This window comes from Platichthys flesus, chromosome 13 (genome assembly GCF_949316205.1).
Source record: "Platichthys flesus chromosome 13, fPlaFle2.1, whole genome shotgun sequence".
Classification (NCBI taxonomy): domain Eukaryota; kingdom Metazoa; phylum Chordata; class Actinopteri; order Pleuronectiformes; family Pleuronectidae; genus Platichthys; species Platichthys flesus.
In genome coordinates this window covers 16,101,318-16,124,476 of record NC_084957.1, presented here as the reverse complement: position 1 = coordinate 16,124,476, position 23,159 = coordinate 16,101,318, and the positions used below count along the sequence as shown (strand labels likewise).

The window sequence follows — 23,159 nt, the reverse complement described above, 5'->3', positions numbered from 1 at the left end:
TTCAATTAACAGGTTAATCATCCCCCTATAGAATAAAATGCCAATCAGAGGTTAGTAGAACTTAATGTCCATAATTTTTCATGTCATGGCTAATGATATCATATGTATCTGATCAGTCATGCTAATGGCGTGACTATGGAGGGCAGTGTCACCTAGTAGGTCACACCTCAGCCTCTGTTGGATGGATTGCCATGAAATTCTGTCCAGACATTAAAAGGTTCCCAGGTGAAGTATCCCACTGACTGTAGCAATCTTTTCACCTTTCCTCTACAATAAAAGATGGAATTTTCACTGCTATTAAATTTGGTACATACATTCATATTCCCCTCTGTATGAAGTGTAATAACTTTAGTAATCCATTAAGTGTTCATTTAGGTTTAATAACAACATCTTAGGATGTATCATGTTCAGAATTCTTACTCCCTAATATCAATCCCAAAGATCCATATCGGTCAGGTTCTCTTTTAGCATGTTACATGGATATTAGCATACCAACATGCTAAACTAGCATATAGTAAACATTTTAATTGTTGGTCTTGTTTCTATCCGACCTTCTGTCATAAACCTGTATGTTTTTTATTTACAGTTAAATGAAATGCAATGTTTCTATCACCGGTATTGTTTTGGGGTTTAAGATAACTTGTGCTATGTAGCCCTGCCCCATGTTGACTGGATGATCAGGATGAAAGGACAGGATCAAAGCATTAACAGATGATTTGTATGACTCTGAGGATAATGCTTGTGCTCTCATGTTACAAGCCCAGCTCAGACAATCACACAAGACGTGTCTGTGACCGTCTCTCAGGGGAGAAGGAAAAAAAATCTGGGGGTCTCCGTTTTCGGCGTTTTAACTTCAACCCAGTCAAAGGAAAAGGGGTAATTAAACAGATTAGACAATGCTAAATCCTTTACATCCTCACTTGAATTTCTTTCCCTGAATCTCTCTTTTCCTCACACTCTTCCTCTCTGCTGTCTTCTGTGATCAGCCTTAGACTCTCATCTCTGAGCCAATTACAGCTCTCATCCCCCTGTCACGGCAAATTCATGTCACACTGCCTTACAAACACAATGCTAACCAGGACAGCAAACGTTAAGTGAACTAGCTCACACTGAAATGTCTGCGCATGTAAACAGCAAGCTATGACTGTTGTTATATTGTTTTGTTTAAGCATTTTTGTAGTGGAGCTATGAGGCAAGTAAATCACCTTCAGATCTCTAGTCTGAGCTTTTCCTTTCTGCTAGCCTGGGTGAAGCCATGTCCCCCTCCTTCCTCATGCCCACCCACTCACTCCTGTCTGTCTTCTACCAACTGAGAAGGAAAGAATGGAACTAGAACCCACCATGTTGTATTAATGGTGCAAAATCGTGTGTAATAGTATATATAGTACACAATAAATATATTAACTAAGAATTATTCCTTCTCATTCAACATACCATGCATACTGTTGAAGTGCATACACACAGTTGTGAGCAAAACAGCTAGAAAGAGTCACTAAATGAGCAGCCATGGCTTCTCCAAACGAAGTAAGCAGGCAATGAGTGGATTACAGATCAAAAGAGAAGAGAAGCAGACATTGGTAGTGACACATGCAGCAGCGACGTCAGGTCATCACATCTACAGCCTAGAGTCATCTAAAAAAGAAGGGTCAGAAATAGAATTAAGTGGAATTAGAAGCCTACATTTTTTTTTTTCTGCTGTGTATTAAAGGACATCGACATAGACATAGGACCGCCGTAAAAACAGAGCTTGGTTCTGACAATCGCAAAAAGTGGCGTGACTACTGATGCTTCTGTCTCTTATGATATCAAATGATATGGGTCAATATCACATTTCCCATTGTAAGAACAAGCAGGTCTAGTCACAGAACCACCGGCCTGAGGCAGAAACACGCAGATAAGCGGCTCATTAAAATTTGTGTGATTTCCTGCAAAAACAAAGCTTAATATCTTATTGTGATAATGATTCTGTTGGGGCGGTTTGCATCAAGAATCCGCTGTTCTGTGCTGTGTGTGTTTGTCACTCACCTATGCTTTGAGCGACGGTCCTCAGTCTCTCCAGCAGCTCCCCCAGGGCCATCTCCTCCGTGTTCATCCACAGGATCATCTTCCAGAGGGACAGTGGAAGACCAGCTGCCCAGCCGATAGACACTTTAACGGGAAGAAGAGACAGCTTGCCTGCTTTTACCGGAGCTTCGGAGAACGGATGATGGAGGAAGAGGACTGAAGATGGGGACCGTCGTGTTGATAAGCCCAGCTAAGCAGAAGGAAAGAGGGAGAGGCAGCAGGGGGAACTAGTCCAGGATGAGAGAGCCGGGCCGCAGTCTTGTTTGACCCTCCGATGCCAGAGGAGAGAGACTCAAGAAGAAGGGGGTGTGTGCAGCTTGGGATGCTTGTGGCAAATGGATGCGCTCGAGGATGGAGTGGATGCGGCAGAGACGCATGAGTGAGTGATGCTGAGGCAGCTACGGCTGCGACAGCTCAGCTGCAGAGTGGAGTCCTCCTCGGAGGGATGCAGAACGCAGGATGCCAGCAACAGAGACGGTAGCTTCACTCGCACATGCATGCTTCGGCTTCAGCACTCATGATGTGGCAAACCTGCGTGAACCTGGGAGACAGAGAGGGGGAGGGGAAATGAAGGTCAGCGGTGCAGTGCACCACAAACAGCTGATACAACAGCGTCATCTAGAGCTGAGGAAATGCATAACAGCTGTGTCATGAAACATGCAGTATATCTACTGTTCATCATTGGTGGTGGTGCACTGCCACCCTGTGATCACACATGGTTATGACAAAAAGTGAGAAAGGGTGGATCCCGAAATATACAGTTGTTATAAGATGTCAAATAAAACATAAACCTATTCAAATTTCATGCTTTGAATGTTTTCAACTCTCTGTTATAGATGCGAGTGTAAACATTTCTTTCTTTTGTGTGTATAGATAGCATTGTTTATATATCTAACCTATATTATCTACACACTCTGTATTGTATATAAAGCAGTTTGAGCTGCATTTCTTGTATGAAATTGTCATGTGTGTCATCAGTAACAAATAAACATATTGGCTCACATTATTTATGCATCTACTAAAGTTAATATAGAATCTGAGGGCTTTACCAGGATCCTATTCAATGAAAACTATTTACAGACAGGATAACAAACCAAGTCATAAAGATACATTTAAACAATTTAAGGGAGCCCTTAAGTCCTGAAAGGGGACATTTCTTTATCTTGTGTGCACAAGTAACATAAATGATGAAAATGTATATTAACTTTCGAGACTTCATGTTAAAGAATGTTGTGGGTCCAGACGGAATCAAATGACGTCTGGAAATAAAAGAAACAAGTTGACATGTGGAGTAAGAAAAAAGTGAACTCACCAAACCTGCATGGTTCCCTGCTCTTCTGACGTTAGCCACGTTAGCCATGTCTAAAAGCTAAAAATCGATATATTTTTTAAAACCTTTCCACTGTGAGTCTGGCAGCGTGATGCTTAATATGAGGGAACCTTTTTTACGTTGATTGAAACAACCAGGTAGGAGACTAGTGTGTGTACAAGGGAACAGAGAAATGGAAACTAACGTGTCGCCGTAGCTGAACACTGAATACTGATGCGCGTCTATCCGTTGTCTTACGGTACAGGTGATTGGAGAGAAATAAAATAGTTTGACGTCACTTATAATGGACAAGTATAATGACAGTGAGTGTGTATGCTTTTAAGAAAAGAAAAGCTCCAATCAAAAAATATTTTGTAAAAAACCTTTAGAGGGGACACAGATATTCACCTCAGTCTTGTTCATGGTGACATGTATGTCAAGTTTCAGACATTTTTACTGTAAAATTATTGAAAACTTTAAGGGAAAATTGGCAAATCTGTCCTTACAGCACATAACTTGTTCAAATTAAATATTATTTTTAAATCCTTAAGAGGTGAAAAATATATTTCCCCTCACACTTGTCTATGATGACTCTCACTGTCAATGTGTCAAGTTTCAGAAGATCTAACCATAGAATTTCTGAGAAAATTAAAGGAAGGCCAGCTCTATTTTCAATATAGCACTCAAAACTTGCTCCTATTAAATATATGAATGTTTTCTGATGAGACTGGGTTGAATGAGGTGACAAAGACTTTCTTCTTCTTAAATTCAATCGAGTCACACCAAATTACACACAGTCATACATTTCAGTTCCCTAAATACATATAATTTATTTCATCAAGACACATTAATCACTTCCTGGGAAATTGGTGAAAATGTAACAAACTAAATCGCCTTTTCTTGCAATGTTTAAGAAAGTAATAAAATTTGTCCTTTGTCTGGACACATGCCAAAATTTTACAAGTTCCATCCTTGCACCAAGTTTTGTGGAAATCCGTTGAGTAGTTTTTGCATAATACTGGTCACAAACAAACAAGAATGGCACTCAGTAGAGCATATACCTCCATCAAGGCCCAACAGTCCCCTTATATTCGATCAAGCTGCACAAAATTTCACACACTCATAGATATATATATATATAGAGGTTTTTTTATCAATATTCATGATCTATTCACTGGGAAAATGTCAAAAAAAGCTGAAACGTTAAAGACAGTGATGAAAAATGTGTCCTTTGTCCGGCTCTATGCCGAAATCAAAAGGGTTCTTTCTTGGCCCACTTGTCATACTTACACCAAGTGTAAGGGAAGTCCGTTCAGTAGCTTTTGCGCAATTTTGCTCACAAAAAAAAAAGAACAAAGGCGAGAACGGGTAATTCATTTTGTGATACCACAGAATCAGGGGACAAGAGTTTTCTCTCTGTCTTTATTACAAGCAGAATGACAATACAGTGCTTTGCCCTTGTTTGCTACAGACAGGCTGGCAAAAAGGTCAACAAGTGAACTTTGAAAATCTGTATCCCCCCCGCACAAATAAAGTAATATCTCAAAACCTGTTTAGTAATACAAACAGTGCTGTACTGAGGGTATGATATGAGGAGTGCTGCTCGGAGCACCGGAGTCGACCTTTCAGACCTTTGCCACGCTCAGGAGCTACGGGACGAGCACCTGCTCTTGTGCTGATGGACTTAGAAAAGCAGTTTGACATTCTGATCAGCAGTTAGAAGGCTGGTGCGATAAATCCATTCAGAGGCAGAGGCCGACACCCACCCGCAGTTCATTCCTTGTCAAGTTATTTGGTCACTTTTTTCTATCTCTCTCTCTCTCTCTCTCCCTCACCGACTACAATCTTCTTAGAAAAATAACTTGTGAGGAATAATATAAACCCCAGTCGAACGACAGACCTTGTTTTCAGGGGGGAACGGATCTCTTCTAGAACAAAGTGCAGTGTGTAGACCTACTGGTAAATCTCTAATGAATCGTATACGTATGCTCTCATTTTGGTTACAAACTTAAACACACATTCTAATGGAGTTAAAATATAGCTCTTCTCTCTGGGATACAAAAGTAGCAAAAGAAAGTTCCACAATGGACAACGCAAAAATGAAAAGGAGTAGTGAAAAAACTGAGCTGCGGAGGATCTACCAAAAAAAAAAAAAACAGTGTGTGAAGAACTACAAAGAATATTCCCCATCACGTCATCAAAGTACAGTGACACTGCATAATGAGTACAAAGGCCTTTCCTTGAAAACAACTGAGGTCAGGATGTTGAGCCGCAGCGGGTCCAAAATTCACTTGCGGAGGTTTGAGTGAGGAAAATCTCCAGACCCCCTCCGGCCGGGCCAATAAATCATCAAAAATACATAATCTATACATGTTGGCAGATGTGTGATGTGTATGAAAATAAACTGTATAAACAACATACAAAAATGCTTCGGAATCGGACATTCAAGACTTCCCGAGTCCGGTCACTCGCGACGCAACGACGACAGATATGCTTTGGACAAAAGAGGACTTCAGATGTTAGAAATGCAGAAAAGAGGTTCATCCATAATGAGCTACAATCATCTGCTGGAGGACATGATGGACAAATCAGTTCCAACATTCGCACTGATTTGATTGTGGCATCGCTGATTCAAGTCTCCAACATGACAACAGACTATATTTACACCCCTTTCTCTCTAGAACACACGTATATCAAAAGATTTTTTTAAGTTACATCCATACATAAACAGTGACTGCCATCATCAATAATTTTAGAACAATACAGAAAAATACTCACGGAGCAATGCAACACGGGGAAAGAAAAAAACCTTCATAATAATTTGACTACAGGACATTCTTACGTTAAGTGTGCATAACACCCAGCATGGCAGCAAGCTGCACGAGCACAGTGCATCAGGGAGAGGGGGGGAGGCAAGACATCATAAATAAAACCAAACGACTGCTGCTGTTACCCGACATGGCCACGTGGGAGCGCAAGTGGGTACAGTGTGCTCCTTTTTTTTAACGGATGAATTGATAGAGTTTGAGATGAGCGATGATGTCTCTGACGAAGAAGGACAAGGGGCTGGCATGCAGCAGAGATCCGACATGCGACAGACAAGAAGGGAAACTATGCGTGACGCTGACGTGAGGGTAAAAGAAAGGAAGGAAGAGGAATAGGCGCAGTGTACCAGACATATATGCCCTCCAGACCTCCTCGCGGTCTCCAGACATGCTTAAAATGACCTAGAAATATAATCCATTGAAAATCTATGAATTAAGGCAGGGCGGCTAGAATACTGCACATCCCTCTTCAGATTTCACCCATTTCTCTCCTCCAGCTGATTTGTGTGTGTGTGTGTGTGTGTGTGTAAGGCTTAGTAATATAATACACCACTTTTGCTTCTACATTTTTCTTTTTAAAACACATTTCTCCTTTGGCTCCTAGCCTGCTGCAGTGTGTTACCTGTAAGGCAAAGGTGTGTCACATACAAACGTACAAGAACAGGCAGATTCATGCATACACTCACGCACATGCATACGCAAGCACACCTAAAGGGGCTGAGCTTGACGGCTTCCCCCTTGACTTGGCCAGACCACGTAACTGTACATAAATGTTGTCAAATGCACGCACAAAAAAGGACACAAAAGTGGAGGAGTTGGAAATGAGGACGAGGAGTAAAAATGGGTCCGACTGCTGGCATGCGCAAACAGGACAGTAACAAAGTGCAAGAAACGATGCACATTCTCACATGGGTCCCCTTAAGTTCTTAGACCTATTCAAGTAAGAGGTTGAGCAGGAACTTTGATGAGACTAAGACAGGGACACGGAAATGAAAAGGATGAGGGTGAGGAGTCAGGAAGAGAATATCTAAAGGGTTGTTCACTCAGGTGTATCCCCGTAAATGCACATGGTGAACTCAGCATGGAGCGTCCATGCTTCTGATGCACATGAGCGTGTTCTATAAATCCGTGATCCTTGAAGAGCAGACCTTGATTGCATGTACTACACGCTGCACGTTTTAGCCCACAAGATTCGGTCTTCGGAGTTTGCGTCCCTGTTCACACAGAGGTCTCGGGCCCTGGAGCGCAGTAGGCGAATCCAGCCCCTGAGAGACGTAGCATGTAAGGGCTGAGGGAGCACAAGTCTGCCCGGCCCCCTCCTCCCAAGTGGGCCAGTAGTTTCTGGGGCAGGGGATCGGATGTGCGCAGCGACAGCGTCTCCGCGGCACCGAGGTGGAGGTGAGAGGAGTCCCTGCTCGTGCCCTTGTAGGATCGACGGGAGGAGTGTGGAGTCGACTCGGCCCCGCCGCCCCGCGAAAGCCTCTCGTGACCCTGCAGAGCAAGAGGGGGGGAGGAGGTGTGATCACGATTCCATTAAAATAAAATGAAATAAAAACAAGAGGAGAAACAAGCAGATCACACCAAAGATATTGTTAGTGAGGGAAAGGTGCAAGACGGCATGAGTTCGAAAACCAGAGCAATGATCAGAAGGTAAGGGTTTGTTTATTTCATCCAGATGTTTCGTTTAATGATTGATGACCACATGCAATGGATCAAATTCAATAACTACTCCATTAAGAATTACAGATTATTAAGAAACCCTCTGAAAATTCCCATCATGATAGACATGTTAGATTAAAAGCACGCTTGAGAGCCAAACACAACATCTGCACTCGCAATTTCATCCTCCAACACTAGATGTCATCAGTGCTCCTTGCACAAAGTTACTCTTTCCAGATAAAACAGTATATAGGTTTGCTGACATCATCAATACCAACCAAACCAACAATCATCCATCCATCCCAGCTGCTTATCCTTTGAGGGTCTCGGGTGGGGGAGCCAATCCCAGCTAGCATTCGGCGAGAGGCGGGGTCTATCCCAGAAACACTCAGAGAAAAACAACTGTTCACACTCACATTCACTTCTAAGGCCAATTTACGGTCTCCAAATCATCTAACCCAAAGACCTGCATGTCTTTGGACTCTAGGAGGAAGGTGAACCCAACAGAGAAATAACCTGTGATATTCAAACTCCTGAGGGGACCGAGCAAACCACTGTACCACTGTGCCGCCCTATTGATCTGCATCGTGAATAAATATACTGAACAGATTTGTCTGCGACATCAGGTAACTTACAAGGAGTAATGCTTATTAGGTCCATCATCTCCTCTGATCCACAACCTTTACTAACAGAACCTCAACTTTTACTTCACATCGTTCCTCAGGACAAACAATCCTGGAACTTGTTGGCGAGCACATAAGTGGATTCTATGTTACCCGGGTTAAATAAAGAGAAGGATAACATTTCTCCTTTGGCTGCTGCACAGACCAATTTAATTCCCATCCCACATGCGGTGAGAAGCAGAGCACACTTTGAAACCAGCACAGCAGGTTTAATTGGATATTGTGATTCCTGAAAGTAGGATTGACGAAAGGAAACGTCTCGTGCAGCAACACTTTCCTGTAGGCAGCCAAACACCCCCCACCCCCCCACCCGAAGCCTTAGCCATAGCACGACAGCATGCCCCACACAATGCACAGCAGCAGCAGGAAGCAGCGCGGTGGCAGCATTAAGAGCCGACTCCCAACTGTCAGTGCCCTCTGTGGGGCTGTTACCATGGTGACCATAGCCCACCTAGAGGGGGCGGGGGGGACTCTAGGGTTTGTCGAGCGAGATGCCGTGTGACATCATGGAGTCATAGGTCCTAGCAGCTTTGTCTCCAGTGTCTCCAACACGAGTCCTATTAGGGCGGAGTGATTCCTGCTCACTGGCGCCCCCTGGAGCAGCAGGGTCAGGAGCCACACAACCCATCAGGGCCAGTCTTACCTTCTGTGGGTGACGTTAAAGGAAAGGAGGTGATAATTGAATTGACTCAGAGCCGGTGACTCAGAGCAGGTGTTTGAATGTCTTGGTAACATTCAAACACCTGAATCTGACTTAAATCCTCACCTGCCATCAGAAAGCAGCAGAAAATGTATTTTGAATGCAGGAAACTATGATCCCCTAATAAACTGACTGCAGAACATCCACAGCAGTCAACTGCTGCAGTTTCCAGGAGTCTTAATAAGCTGGTGGACTTTTACACATCAACCTGGTTGTTTGAATTAAACCAATTATCTGTAGCAAACTTTGCGTCAGAGCTTTGTCATTCTCTTACTTTAAATTTGACATTGACAAGGAGCGCAATGAAGACACAGTCACTCTAAGTTTAAGTTAGTCATTGAATCTGACTTCATATTATTCATCAGTCTGCCTTCACTGGTGCACAGGTATATTTAGCACAGTGTAATTGTGGTCTGATCCCAAAAGACATATCTCAGGTGTGAAGAGTGTCATTGACCTTAAGAAACTCAAGGTTTGCTAAGTCTTGGTTGGGACTTTAAACCTTTTCCCATGTATCAGATGTAGGTTTATTTGATTATTAATATCAAATGTCTACACGATAACCATGACGATGAATTGAATATGGATTTTTAAATAAAATACGAAATGTCCTCAAATTGAGTTTTTATAAGTTACATTATATATATTGTAAACTAATGTAAAAAGCTACCATTATTTGCATTAGAGTAATTGGATCTTAGCTAAACAGTCAATCTATTGATATTTAAAATCTTCGAGATTATTAGTCTATAATTAATTATTCAACATAAGATATGAAGCTGGTGCTTTAGATTGGAAGAAATTCTGCAAATTCAAATGTAGCTCAACAATTTCCTGTCCAGCAGACCTATAAAACCACATCATTCCAGCTTTAAAAAAACATGACAAGGCGACAACATGAAAAATATGAAAACATGATATAATACATGCAACTTACTTTTCTTAGAGCAACACTATGCCACTATTTAACCTTAAGATAAAGATCATTTGTCCCAAATTTGTGTTTGGGACAAATAAATGTTTCTTAATGTATCTTAATAGCAGCTTCAAAATTCAAAATGTGTTTGATAATACACTGACTTGGATTAGGGTGTATTGCTGTTCTTTCTCTGTGTAACTTTGGTGAGTTGTCATTAAAAACAGTGTTTGTCTTCAGTATTCTTTAGAATATGAAGAATTCTAAACAGAGTTTGGTCTGTTTGTTTCAGCAGCTCTTGTGGTTTAGGAAGCCAGGGATCATGGGTAATATACAAAGTTCGGTCGCTCATTGAAAGTTACACAGTGTTGCTCTAAACCACATTAAACATTCACTGTGAAGTTGTTAAGTTGTTTTCATAAATGGCACAAACAGGATGAATGAAATCTGGTCTACACAACAACACTGTGGCATCATCAGCAGCGCCCCCAGTGGTTAGTCTGACATTAGGTGAGGTGTTGAAACAGTGATCAGTGGTTTACAATGGAACATGCCACCATGCACACAGAGATGAGGGCGTAAAAGAGAGAGAGTCACCTCCTCTGCCTGCTCCTCTCTCGTCTCTCTGGGCCAATTAGAAACTCATTCTGCTGGAGGACTGAGAAAGCATGAAGATGGTGGACGGCTCCACAGTAAGGCACGGGCGAGGGGACTGCAGATACCACGAAGGAGTGAGCGAGTGCAGGGAGTCGTGGCCACACGGGCGCAGCGGGGAGGGAAACAAGAGAGGAGAAGACAAGGGAGAGGGTAATGAAGGGGGTGAGGACAGGAGAAAAAAAGGAGGATGGCAGTGGTGCGGAGAGGGGTAAAGGAAGAGAAAAGGGAGGAACAATGGAGGATGGTGTGAATTTTGATTAGGGCGGTCCATTAGGGTGCAGTGACAAGGGAGAAAAGAGAAGAGAGAGAGAGCACAGGAAGAAGAAATCTGTCAGACCCGTCATTTATTTTTCCATTCATGGAGGAGCTGGCTTCACGGGAAGGTGAAGCAAAGCCGCAGGGTACAGAAGTCACAGTAAATCACGCTGATGCTCGGAGCTCTGAGGGGTCTTAATGGTCTTCCTGGATGGTTAATAGAGTGGAACTGATTAGAGGCTCACTCGTATGGTTTATTACTATCAAAATATTAAGTGTGTGCAAGGATTTAAGAGAACTATTACTTTAGCAGGTTGTTTTAACCCCGAAAAACACAAACATCTTAAAAATGGGAGAGCATTAGTTAGTGATTCGTTAATGGCTTTAGCAAAGCATTTAGTTAACAATAGGTAGAAATCACTTTACAAAACTCCGACAACATTTTAACAAGACAATTGAAATCACAGACTTTAAATAAAGATGGAAGACACGTCTCTTCCTCCTGTTGCACAAAAACGAGGCTAAAATACACATTCTTAACCAATCAGTAATTATATTACAAATTTCTATCTATTTTACTAATTTACAGATTTATGTATTGTTTTTACAGATTTTTTTGCAGTTTAGTCCATGTCCCCTCCCCTAACATGGAGACGCCAGGGTCTATGGCCTATTCTAAATCCAGCCACCAGGGTGTGATTGAGACGCTTTAGCTTCACTTTTGTTGAGCCGTCATGTCGACCATCTTTGTATATTGTCTATGGCTGAAAGCTTCAGCAGATTCACTGTGGACCTACCTGTGCACGTTCGGTGGCTGTGGGACACATGGCCCTGCAGAGGACCTTCTTGATGACATCTGGCAACAAGCTGACCGTGATAAGTAGGATGATACTGAGCCAGGCTGGACCACTGGACAACATCTGCATGAAAACGTAGTACATCCTCTGGTAGTTCAGGAATGGCCTGAGCAGCGGCAGGAAAGAGACAAGGATTGCTTTAACAGAAATGTGCTAAACACATTTAAGGCAATAGATTGCTGTAAAAACTCAGAGGGTATAATACCAAATGATGCCTCCCCAGAGAAGAGAGAAAATAACGTAGAAAAGTAGCGACCCCCAGATGACAAAGTGATTGATCCAGGTCCAGTGGTGTGTGTCCAAGGCAAGCTGAAACAAACAAGAATAAATACATAGTAAACACTGGGGCAGTCAATACCGTCAATGACACTGCCTTCAGGCTTAACTGTTGCGCAAACCGAGTATCCAGCGCAGTCGATCATTTTATGAAACGTAACAGTGAGCACGAGCGCCGCGGGCTTGTGCGCGGATACACTCCGGCTCACGCGCAATGGTGATGACCTCTTTCGAATGGAGGGATTATGCAGTGCAATTGCCATGAGTGTGTGTGTCCCTCTCTCCTCCATCATTAGACCTCTGAAGACGTACACACCTTGAGCGTAACGGTGAACACAAGCACAGTAAAGACGAGAGTCCCGAAGGTCCAGTTCCCAAACATCTGTGAGGAGGAGATAGAAAGGAGAGGGTTAGAGGCCGCGGCGCTCACACAACCTGCCTCGTGGATTAGGGCACACACTAGGGTTTTACTACGAGCAGGGGAGAGGAGCAGACAGACGCATTCATACCATATTTTTTGTGGTACAGGGGATCAGTTAGGAAGAGAACATTTTCTATAAATATATTCTAAGGTTTGAGCCAAAAATCTTAATATCACCTCTCACCATCCACATTTTTTCGACCTGCTGAAATCCTAGAAAGGTTTACACAGACCCCAGGAGTGAACAGATGGAATGACAGTCTGGGGGGGGGGGGGGGAGATGAAGGAGGATGGAGGGAGAGAAAGAGCAAAGACACAGCTGGCTGTTGGTATCTTACTTCATTCATTACCTCCGCCAAGGAGGTTATGTTTTCACCCCTGATCCAGGGATTATTATTTCACTTTATTCAGCACTGTGAGATTTCCCAGGTGATATCATTCATGGATCTTAATAAACACATCATACCTGCTGAGACATGCAATGAACTCCAAATAATCTACTGAAATTATCCACAGGGGCAGTATGTGAGAACGAGTCAGTAGCTGCGGACATTCCCTGGAGTTTCTCCTGCCAAACCCAAGTATAATCACTAGACGACGTGTTGATGACGTTTCTAACACGCGATGAATGATAAACTGAAAAACAACAACAACAAAAGATTACAAATATAGCAGGATGACTCATAAGAAGGTTTCATCGTGGAAAGACGATATTCAATAGCTTTTGGTGATAAGATAGGATTGTGCTCTAACAAAAAAATGTATGTGATCTTTGCAGCGGAATTTATACCTCCCGCCTCCTGCATGAACCTCTGGACAGAGAATCTCCTCCTCTGTTCTTTGTATCTGAAACAAGTTCGGAATCCGTTTGCGGACATTTTCTGGAGTTCAAGTCTGAGAACGGCTTTGGAGAACTGACATTTTGAGTGAAACCTGGTGCAGCTTGATTTAATTGAAGTAGACTGTTGGACCTTGGCGGAGGTATGTGCTCTACTGAGAGATAATATAGTAACTGATTTTCTTTATGAATGACAGAAATTGCTTGTATTGCCCTTTTTAAGCATCTGTCAAGAGAACAGAAAGAGTACATGATGAAACGCCCCCCCATCAACACAGGAGCAGGGAAATTTAAAACAAACCAAACCAACCCCAAAAACTGCTACCACAAATACAAATGAAGAAACAAATACACACACACACACACACACACACACACACACACATAAATGCAAACCTTAGACAGAAACACAAACAGATGTTGGATCTAAATCTACGTTACATACTCTATTTACTAACAAACACAGGAGTAATGTGGGGGAGCATCTAAGGTTTCTACTGTGTCAGTGGAGTTGTTACGATCAGGTACTGAGCAGGATTCAGGGCTTTGCAGAGATTAGGGGGAATAATGGAGCACGAGAAAACTACACATTCAAATGAAAGTGCATGGATGATGTGAAGTGAGGAGGGATGAAACCGGATGAAACGGTCAAAACTGAAAGCTTAAACGGTACGACAGGAACTAAAGGAGCGTGAAAGACAGAGAGAGCCGACAGGGAGGGAGACAGGGCTTACCATCTGTGTGTTGGTGGTCATAAGCTGAGGACGCAGAAGAAGAAGAAGAAGAAGAGGAGGAGCAAAATAAAGAGAGAGGAAGCAGAGAGAGAAGAAGAAGAGGAGGGGGGAGGGGGAGAAAAAGAGAAAAAGAATCAGGACAAAAGGTAAAATGAATTTCAGGATGTTTCAACTTAAAAAACAGGACCAAAGGCAATTGAAAACAGTTGACATGAAATCAACAATACAGAGAACGATGCTATTGTGTTGTCGATATGAATGGAGATCCAATGTTGCTGAGCTACAGGCCCAGAACAGAACTCTTACTGTTACAGATAAGACAACAAAATGAGTCATCCCTTAACACTTAACTCCTCTTTCATGAGAATCCAATGGAGATGAATGAGTGTTTGTAAAGACCCTTTTTTTTCCATTATCCTCCTTCTTAATTCCCTGAAGGATTCAAACGCCCCCAAAACTATGAGTTTCTACTAAAATGACAGAAGTCCCTGTCTGCTGACACAGAGACAGAGGCTCACCTGGCCGTTGCTGGTGAAAGTGGTGTTGTCAAACAGGAAGTAGGCACCAAAGAAGAAGATAACGGCGTCAAACACACCCAGGCACGTCCAGTACAGGAAGACGGGCCAGCGGAGGAGGGAGTTCTTGGCTATGTCCCTGAGACAGAGGGGTAAAAAAACAGAGTTGTAACCCTAAAACAATACTTTTTACCAGGGCAACACACACATTCTGTCTCGACCTCACCTGTACAAAGAGGGATCCCGCTTGAGTGTGTCCATGCTGACGTGCTGCTCAACCAGGCTGTAGAGGAGGATCGGGAGGGAGGTGAAGCTGATGTTGTACAAAGTTAAATAGGCGGTGTCGTACAGGGGCTGCAAAGGGACAAACACAACAGACACAGACATTATTATATATCTAAAAGGACATCTCACAATTTAAAGCTGTGTTGGTTCACTTTTTTGGTCACATGGGGGCAGCAACAAAGTAACAAAAACAGCATCCAACATAATAACGGCTCACAAAGTTGCACAAATGTGTTTACAAACAGTAAACTGTCAAATTGAATTCAAACAAAACAAACAAAAACAAACAGTCATATCAAATCCCAGTGAAAGAAATTCAAATAAGGCTGTGCATGCTCAAAAAAGGAATATAGAATACATTTATAAATATCTTCTTCAAGTTTTAGCTTTTCATTTAATTCTGTATTGTTCTGTGTGGGTCTCTACAGCTAGTTAATGCTAATTACTAACTTTGTCAGACATTAGTGTAAAGACAAAATGTGTATTTATCTCTTTATACTCTCGCTTGAGGAGCAGGGACTCTGTGCTTTCCCTAAACGATAAGTGCCTTCACTGAGCTAAAAAAAAAACAACACAGCAGGAAAAAGGCGAAGAAGAAGAAACACAAACAGAACGGTTTTAGCACCATCTTGTGTTTTCTAGGAGCCACGCTTCGGGCTTGTGTGCCTTGACAAACTGGTTGAAGAGTTTTTTCCATATTTTACTGCCGAATGCCTTGTGTTAACCAAAAGTCTCTGCAAACTCCCTCCGGGAGCCTTATTGGAATTGCTATGCTCCCTCATAATGAGGAGTCATAGAGATGTCTAGAGGGACTGACCTGTTAACAGACTCATGTTGCATTAGACGTGCATAAAAAGTTTTAAAAGGTGGACATTTCTGGCACATGCAGCTACACGCAAGGACAAGGACGATGAACATATACTAAGATTAAGAGCAACATACAATGATATAAACTAAAACGCTGTGGATATGTAAACACTGTACAAACATACATTGGGTGCTGGCTTACTTTAACCCCACCTCAGTATCAACTACTTACCTGTTGGGAGAAGCCACAGAAGAACTGATACAGGAACTGAGGGAAGATGAAGCAAACATTCTGGAAAAGATTTAAGAAAAAACAACGAGAGGAGTCAGCGATAAGCTTGAAACAAGAACATTTGAAGAGATTTGAAGAATCTAAAAATGCTACCATCTACACATTTCTGTTTATGCAGAGATTGGGCTATAAGCTCAGTGAGTGGTGAGTGGGCCGCAAGGAGCTGGCCTGCCAAAAAGCTAAAAAAAAATGAATCAGTTGGCAGGGAACTGATTTCTGTGGAAGCCGCCCACACTGATCTCTGCGCTCATGAATCCAGGAGAGAATGTTGCACCGGGGATTCATGGATCCAGTAATCTGTCAGAGTGGCTGAGAAAATCTGGCGCATTGTAACTCAGTGTTTCACCGGGAATTACGCTGAAGTGATTAAACCGTGTGAGCCACTGGGGTACACAAAGCATATGTCTGGTACCTTGTAGAAGAAGTACTGAACGAGCTCAGCAATTCGGATGTAGTAGTAGTGACCGTGGACGAGTAACATCTTCTTCAGGTGTTTAAATTTCGGGATGGCATAGTCACTGTTCCTTGCTGCCTGTCGGCCCTCTTTACCCATGATACCTGAGGGAACACAAGACACTGTTAAATAGAAAAATCTAAAACCCAAATAAGAGCCAGTGAAATGTGGCAAAAGCAAACCTTTAAAAATCAAGTTCAACATATTGTTTTTTTAGCTTATCTATAAATTATAATCATTTGATTTCAAGTTTGTTGTTTAATTATTTCTATTATATTCTCCATTATAATGATATCAGGATTTTATGCAGCTCTGTAAAATGTGACAAATGTGAGATCATCTTGGCTGTTTGCTCTTAATATGCATCAGTGTAATGAGCGTTCAAAATCAACTCTGACTCTAGTGGAATAAAAGTTTTTCATATATTAATGGATGATTTAGCAAATTAGCCAGTGATTAGTGCGGTGAATGCCCACCAATGCCCACATGCGCTTCCAGGATCATGCTGACATCGTTGGCTCCGTCGCCAATGGCGAGGGTAATGGGATGCTCCTTGGAAGCTTTGATTAACTTCACAATCTGCAGAAACACGAACCCACCATTAATCAATACGACTGTTTGTCATTTGGGATGCACGTTTGCAGAAGGTGTCCCGCTCTGTCACCTGTGCTTTCTGCAGCGGTGCCATGCGACAGCAGAGGACGGCGCTACAGTTGCGACAGATGTCCAGAAAGATCTCTCTGTAGTTGCCGTGGCCGGCGCCCTCCGGGTTCGGCTTTAACACCGCAGACAGAGTGGCCCCGTCGATGATCAGACCAAAGTCGATGCAGTCGACTGACAACCTGGAAGAAAATATCAAGAACCAAAAAAGACAAATCAATTGTAGACGAGTCTGCGGTTTGAAGTTTAATGCACATAGATTGTGATTGTGTGATATGTGGATGATTCACAGCACTCCCCATGAGGTTTGTCTCATACCCAGAAATCGAGCGTTGTCTGAGGACGGTCCTGTTCAGCTCGAACAGAACGTCGTGCAGACTCTGCTCCTCTGTGCGTTTCTTGGTCAGCTCCAGGATCTGTGTGCTTCGACGAAACAGTTTACTAGCGTAGCAGGTGGCCGCCGCCGTCTCCATCTTGTCTCCCGTCAGGACCCAAACCTTCATGCCGGCCTTGTGCAGGGACTCGATGGTATCTGCAGCTTTCTCCTGGAGCCTGCACGTCAATAAGTCAATCAGATCGCAGCCTCCAGTCGGGTGCGTTAAAGCCTCAATCAATTACCAACTGGTGACAACTTGTCAATGCATGATCTTTCCGCTCCCCGCTCATCAGCACTTCATCTATCAGGAAGTCAAACTGTAAATTAGTTGGGGTCAATACAGAAGTCTTGAGTAGTGCCTTGTTAGATGATGTTGTTCATAGAAAATATTCAGTATTACATGATCAAAAAATAATAAATGAACATTTATATTTTTGGCCTCGTGATACATAAAAACACTTTGAAAATGGCATCATGACTAATTAATCTCTCCTCTGTGCTTTGAAGTCTCTCTCATCTTTCCTGTCTATCTCCGCGGTGACCAACCTGTCCTCCACCGCTGTAGCGCCCAGAAGCACAAAGTCCCTCTCGATGGTGTCATAGGCCTGCGCCAGCTTCTGCTCCCTGTCCTGCAGGGCCAGCTTGGCATCGGTCAGCTGATGACACACCTCCTCGTATTCTGACTCCGACAGCCGTCGGTAGGCGACGCACAGAGTCCGCAGCCCCTCCTGTTGTTACAGAGAGAAACCGAGCAACAGTGTAAGATGTCATGTGAGCCCAAGTGAGTTTGTTACCTCCGCCAGGAAGCACAAAATTATTTTCTTTTCCTCTTGTATTATTATTTATTGTTATGTATATGTTTTTGTTTCCTTATTTATAGTCTTTACATTGCTCAATTAATGCAAGTGGATGTGCTTGTGTGGGTGGATGTGAGTGAGAGAGTCGAAGGTCAGAGAAGGTGGGATGGTAAGAATGAGCATAAGCATATGTTTCTACAATATTATCTGCTACTGCAGGCATTTAACAGCCAGTTGTTGTTGCTGTTTTTGTTGTTGTTGTTGTGTTTTGTTTGCTTTCATAATTTTCTTTTCTGTTTGTGTATGAAATTGCTTTAGTTGTATATTTGTTTTGGGAAGGGGAGGCGAGGGGAGGGCTGTAATGTGTATCCTCACCATTTGGCTGTCTGATATTTTATCCTATCATGTCTTATCTGACTATTGTACATTAAGACTTGTTTTGAAATTTCTACAAATAAATCATATATAAAACAATATTAAAAAAAATATTTGCTAAAAGATGCTAAAAAACAGGTTCAACAGCAGAACTTTAACATAATTCTGAGTTAATCCTTTACACCAAAGCCATTTGATTAATTGCTTATAAACAAATATCAACTTTCTTTATGTTGCTAATAAGGACATCAAATTTAATTTAGCTTTTAATTTAATTAATGATGATGATGATGATGATGGGATGTTTTATCAAACCCACTCTTAGTGGCCGTACTCTGTAAACTTACGACAGCGTTCTGCTCCACCCGAGCTTTCACTTGCTCCACCTTCCCAGACACCACCCGGGGAAAAATGGACGAGTCAGCGCCCTTACAGAAGAGCAGGTATTCTCCTGAGAGTCCACAAACACAAGAACAGCAGACAAAAAACAAAGTCAGACAAATCGCAACACTGCTCCAGTGTCTGATGGAAGATTTATAACGTGTATTAACACTGATTTCTGTTTGAAAAATGTCACCTGAGCTTGACTTGACAATGACACTCATTCTCCTTCTGACAGAGTCGAAGTTCAGGACATGGAGCAGCTGAAACCTGGAGGAGAGACAGTGTTGGCATTCACATGATCCTGTTGTTAACCTATTTAACCCATATCCATGAAAGTATTTAGGAAAAAACTGTTAAATATGTTGAATTGATACTGAGACCAGGGGTTTAAGGTAATTTTTCACTATTTACAAATTTTTAAGTGCATATTTTACTTCCTGGTCATGCTCCAGCGGACCCTAATGTGTCTATGTGAAAGAGAGGAGCCTATCAAAAACAGAGTAATAAGAAATCGAGTGAATTGGTTTTTTTTAGCTCCTGCCCCCCTGCTTCCTTTATATAACTCACTATTGACCACTGCAGAGAGTGATGGAGAGAGAGGATGGTCACAGTTACACTTCCTGTAATAATCAAAACATCAGACACTTTCCACAAAATGCCTCTCTAATGCAACACTGCTGCCTTTCAGTCAGTGAGAGCGTTTTGACCAACAACTCCGCCCACCGTTTCGTGGTTGTAGTTTTTATAGTAGCCTCTTCAGAACATGAAACCCAATCCGAGGTCTGGTTCCCTCCGGGCAGCTGATGCACAGACACAGATCTATCAACTGACTCACTCCTCGTTATTCTCTCCTGTGGTGTGACCACAATGAACCAACCTTTCAATCTCATCATCTTTGTTGAGGATCTCCATGAAGTTGTCTTTCAGTCTTAGATAAGTGTAACCCAGCCTGGCAACAAGAGAGACGGAAAGGATAATAAGTCAGATGGAAGGTTTTCCATGTACACTATGAGGAGCAGTAGTATTTACATCACACTCAGAAAGGATTAAAAGTGTTCTGACACATTTTGGATCTGGGATTAACATCTGGATGGCCATGCAAGTCGAGGATGCAGACATAGATGTCACCTTGGAACGATAACAAGATTTTTTGCATCTGATTTTCGCAGCACAATTTGACTCCTGACTCATCTGGAAGCTCCGGACATTTTCTTGTTGTAATGTGAACATGTCTGACTGCGTTTTGCTATATGTGAAAGACAAAACTGGAAAATGTCCGGCCCTTTCCAGATATTTTTCCGAGTTCATGTCGGAAAATGGCCTCTCTGGTGATCAGAGTTGAAAGCCACTAAGTAGGCGGTCCAACATATGTGGCCCAAGACACATTTGTGTTCAAGCAGCTAAAGGAATGAGGGCGGGTGCGTCTCTAGGTGAATCAGCGAGTGTACCTCTTCATTCCCTCCACCAGAGCCACCTCATCCGGTGAGGAGGAGATGTAGAAGGAGGTGGGCCTGCCCTGGTGAATGCCTCTCTTGATACCATCCACCGTCTCCTCCTCCTTCACCTGGACCGTGTGACACAGACACAGTGCCCGGAAAAACAGATCCTCGTGTTCCTACAGACAAACAAATCCAGAAACACTTTCTATTTCACTCAGGCAACAGTTCAGTCCATGTCCAAGGAGCATCAGATTGTGAGTTTGAGTCATCGTGATCTGACTTCTTCTTATCAAGCAGTAATCCTCAGGCTCCTTGCCATCCTAAGGATCACAGTGTGGTGCCATATTGTCACTGCTGTGGTATGTTTGAACTACATTTCCAAGAGGCAGAAAAATGCTTGACATCTTTTTTCTTTCTTGAGTTCTCTACACATTTAGGTCTTTTGGCAGGGTCTACTCTTCTCCCTCTCTGGTCATATGTGGTGGCCTTCTGCTGCTCATGCTGACAACAACTTTTCTTCTATTACAGCTAAACAAATCACGGTTGCCCCTGCCAGGATTGCACGCCTCATCGCTTTTCTGTGTCTGTGTCTATGTAAGACAGAGCAAACAGTGGCTACAGAGCAAATGTTGAAGTTTTTATGAACTGGATATACTGGAGGGTAATACAAAATCCCTGCAAAATGGACATTAACGTCCAAGAAATTACTTTAATAGTCTTTCTGTCTGGAAATGTCAGTCGTCCCTTCTTTTCTTGGTGCAGCATAAATTCAACTCCGGCTGGCTTTAGGAGCCTGCTTACTTTACAGAGGCACGCACACACAAACACACACTTACTCTCCTGTATCCTCCAGGTGAAGAATCAATCATGTCTATACTTGACGCAGCGCTGAGGATTTGTCCGTTGCAGATGGCGTGCGGCACGTAGACGTTCCCATCAACACAGCATTCAATAAACTCCATGTTGTTCTCAGTCAGAGTGCCGGTCTTATCAGTGAACACATACTCCACCTGGGAGATAGAGCGAGAGAGAGTTAGAGTGTGTGTATGTGTGTGTGTGTGTGTGTCTGTGTGAGTGGCTGAGTTAGTGAGTGAGAGAGAGTGTCTGTGCGTGGTTACTGTGTGTGTGTGTGTATATATACCTGTCCCAGCTCTTCGTTCAGGTCGGAGGTGTTGACCTGAGCTCCCTCTCCCAGCTCGTCATCAAACATCTCCTCATCCCACATGATGAAGTAGGAGCCGAGGAATTTCTGCATCTCCACCGTCACGTACATGGAGACCGGGATGATGTAGTTAAACAAGACCATGAAAGCCAGGAAGTCTGTGAACGCTCGGATCACCTGCGTTTGGGTTGAAAGAAAAATGACAGCAATGATGTTTTAGTGAATATCAGAGTTGGGGGTTATAGGCATGGATATTTCGTCTTTTAAAGCGGAGGTTGATGGACAGACCACGTGCCGCTGCCGCTCGTTCTCAGTCCTGTGGTTGTACCCGGGCTCATCTCGGTCGGGAGACCACTGCCACGCGTATTTCAAAACAGTGTTGATCACCGCTTTGCTGATCAAGATGCACAGATACACTATCAGGAAGGCATTCATCGACCTGCAGAGACGAGAGGGAGTAAAGTGAGGATCAGGATCACGGCTCACTTTTTAAGACCCTGCACAAACCCTGACTGTGCAGTAAAAGAAGTTTGGACATTCATCTTACTTTTCTACAGCGGAGCGCTTTTGAGATTTAGACTGGTAATTAAGCGCCATCTTCGTCTCCATTCCGGTGTAGACTGCAACAGCTGAGGAGAGAGAAAACACGGAGTTACCGTGACAATAACAACAACCCTTCTTTGTATATTCTAACAATGTGAAACTGTGTGTTTGTACCATAAATGCGTTGTGTGTTTTTCAGGGTCGCTCCTCTAAGGAGCAAGTTCTCAGCTCCGAGTGGTCTGCAGGGAAATAAAAAAACAAAACACCATTTGATGATATGAGACAAAAAATTGACCCTGTGAAAACTAAAGGAAAAGATAAAAATAAAGTTCTCACCGAGCCACGGGCTCTTCGTTGTCCTTGTAAATATTGATGCGTCCGACAAATCTGGAAAAGGTCACAGCGAAATCAAATCAAGACAGAACTTAACGAAGATTTACTTCTAAGATGTGATGATAGGTCGGAGAAAGATGCATCAGTGAGTGTGTGTCAGACTCACTTGTAGAGGTCAGGCTGCGGTTGTTCACATTCAATGATGGCATGTAGAGAATCCACCTCCTGCTCCGTTCTAAAGGCCAAGGTATCTGGTACGGCATAATAGGTCTGAGGGACAAAGGCAGAGGACAAGGGAATGAAGAAGACAACAGAGGAAAATGTCACCCGCAGCCAGTAATGAGAGCAGGGATCATTTGCTTCCTCATCACAGGGTCCACCAGGAGAGGCAGCGAGGGGAACCATCACAGACAATTGGCAGGTCAGCAGACGACAAGCATGCTGGGAAGGTGAGCGCAGCAGGGGGTCACCCTGGGGGAGGGCGGCTGGAGAACTACAGTGTAGCGTAGTCCACTTAAAACCTAAGTGGACTGTTTGGTTCTT

The 23,159-nt window shown here is 43.0% G+C and overlaps 1 protein-coding gene across 2 annotated transcripts in view; it reads right to left on the bottom strand.

Moving 5' to 3' along the window:
* Positions 1-4,182: 4,182 nt before the first annotated feature.
* Positions 4,183-23,159, bottom strand: part of LOC133967613 (phospholipid-transporting ATPase IH-like) — a 35,028-nt gene continuing 16,051 nt past the window's right edge. The window contains exons 7-31 of one of the 2 annotated variants that reach the window (XM_062403183.1): positions 22,783-22,886; positions 22,620-22,670; positions 22,458-22,522; positions 22,288-22,369; positions 22,029-22,179; positions 21,720-21,917; positions 21,415-21,588; positions 20,588-20,754; positions 20,017-20,088; positions 19,333-19,406; positions 19,103-19,206; positions 18,130-18,311; positions 17,526-17,759; positions 17,212-17,389; positions 17,024-17,126; positions 16,506-16,651; positions 16,034-16,093; positions 14,936-15,063; positions 14,713-14,848; positions 14,195-14,218; positions 12,518-12,583; positions 12,131-12,234; positions 11,866-12,031; positions 10,754-10,868; positions 9,051-9,186 (exon numbers count right to left, since the gene is read on the bottom strand). In XM_062403183.1, coding sequence (XP_062259167.1) covers positions 10,791-10,868; positions 11,866-12,031; positions 12,131-12,234; positions 12,518-12,583; positions 14,195-14,218; positions 14,713-14,848; positions 14,936-15,063; positions 16,034-16,093; positions 16,506-16,651; positions 17,024-17,126; positions 17,212-17,389; positions 17,526-17,759; positions 18,130-18,311; positions 19,103-19,206; positions 19,333-19,406; positions 20,017-20,088; positions 20,588-20,754; positions 21,415-21,588; positions 21,720-21,917; positions 22,029-22,179; positions 22,288-22,369; positions 22,458-22,522; positions 22,620-22,670; positions 22,783-22,886 — 2,847 coding nt within the window. In that variant the 3' untranslated portion in view covers positions 9,051-9,186; positions 10,754-10,790. Of the gene's footprint in view, positions 7,690-9,050; positions 9,187-10,753; positions 10,869-11,865; positions 12,032-12,130; positions 12,235-12,517; positions 12,584-14,194; positions 14,219-14,712; positions 14,849-14,935; positions 15,064-16,033; positions 16,094-16,505; positions 16,652-17,023; positions 17,127-17,211; positions 17,390-17,525; positions 17,760-18,129; positions 18,312-19,102; positions 19,207-19,332; positions 19,407-20,016; positions 20,089-20,587; positions 20,755-21,414; positions 21,589-21,719; positions 21,918-22,028; positions 22,180-22,287; positions 22,370-22,457; positions 22,523-22,619; positions 22,671-22,782; positions 22,887-23,159 lie in introns of those variants that run through there. The other variant, XM_062403182.1, reaches the window with a different exon arrangement.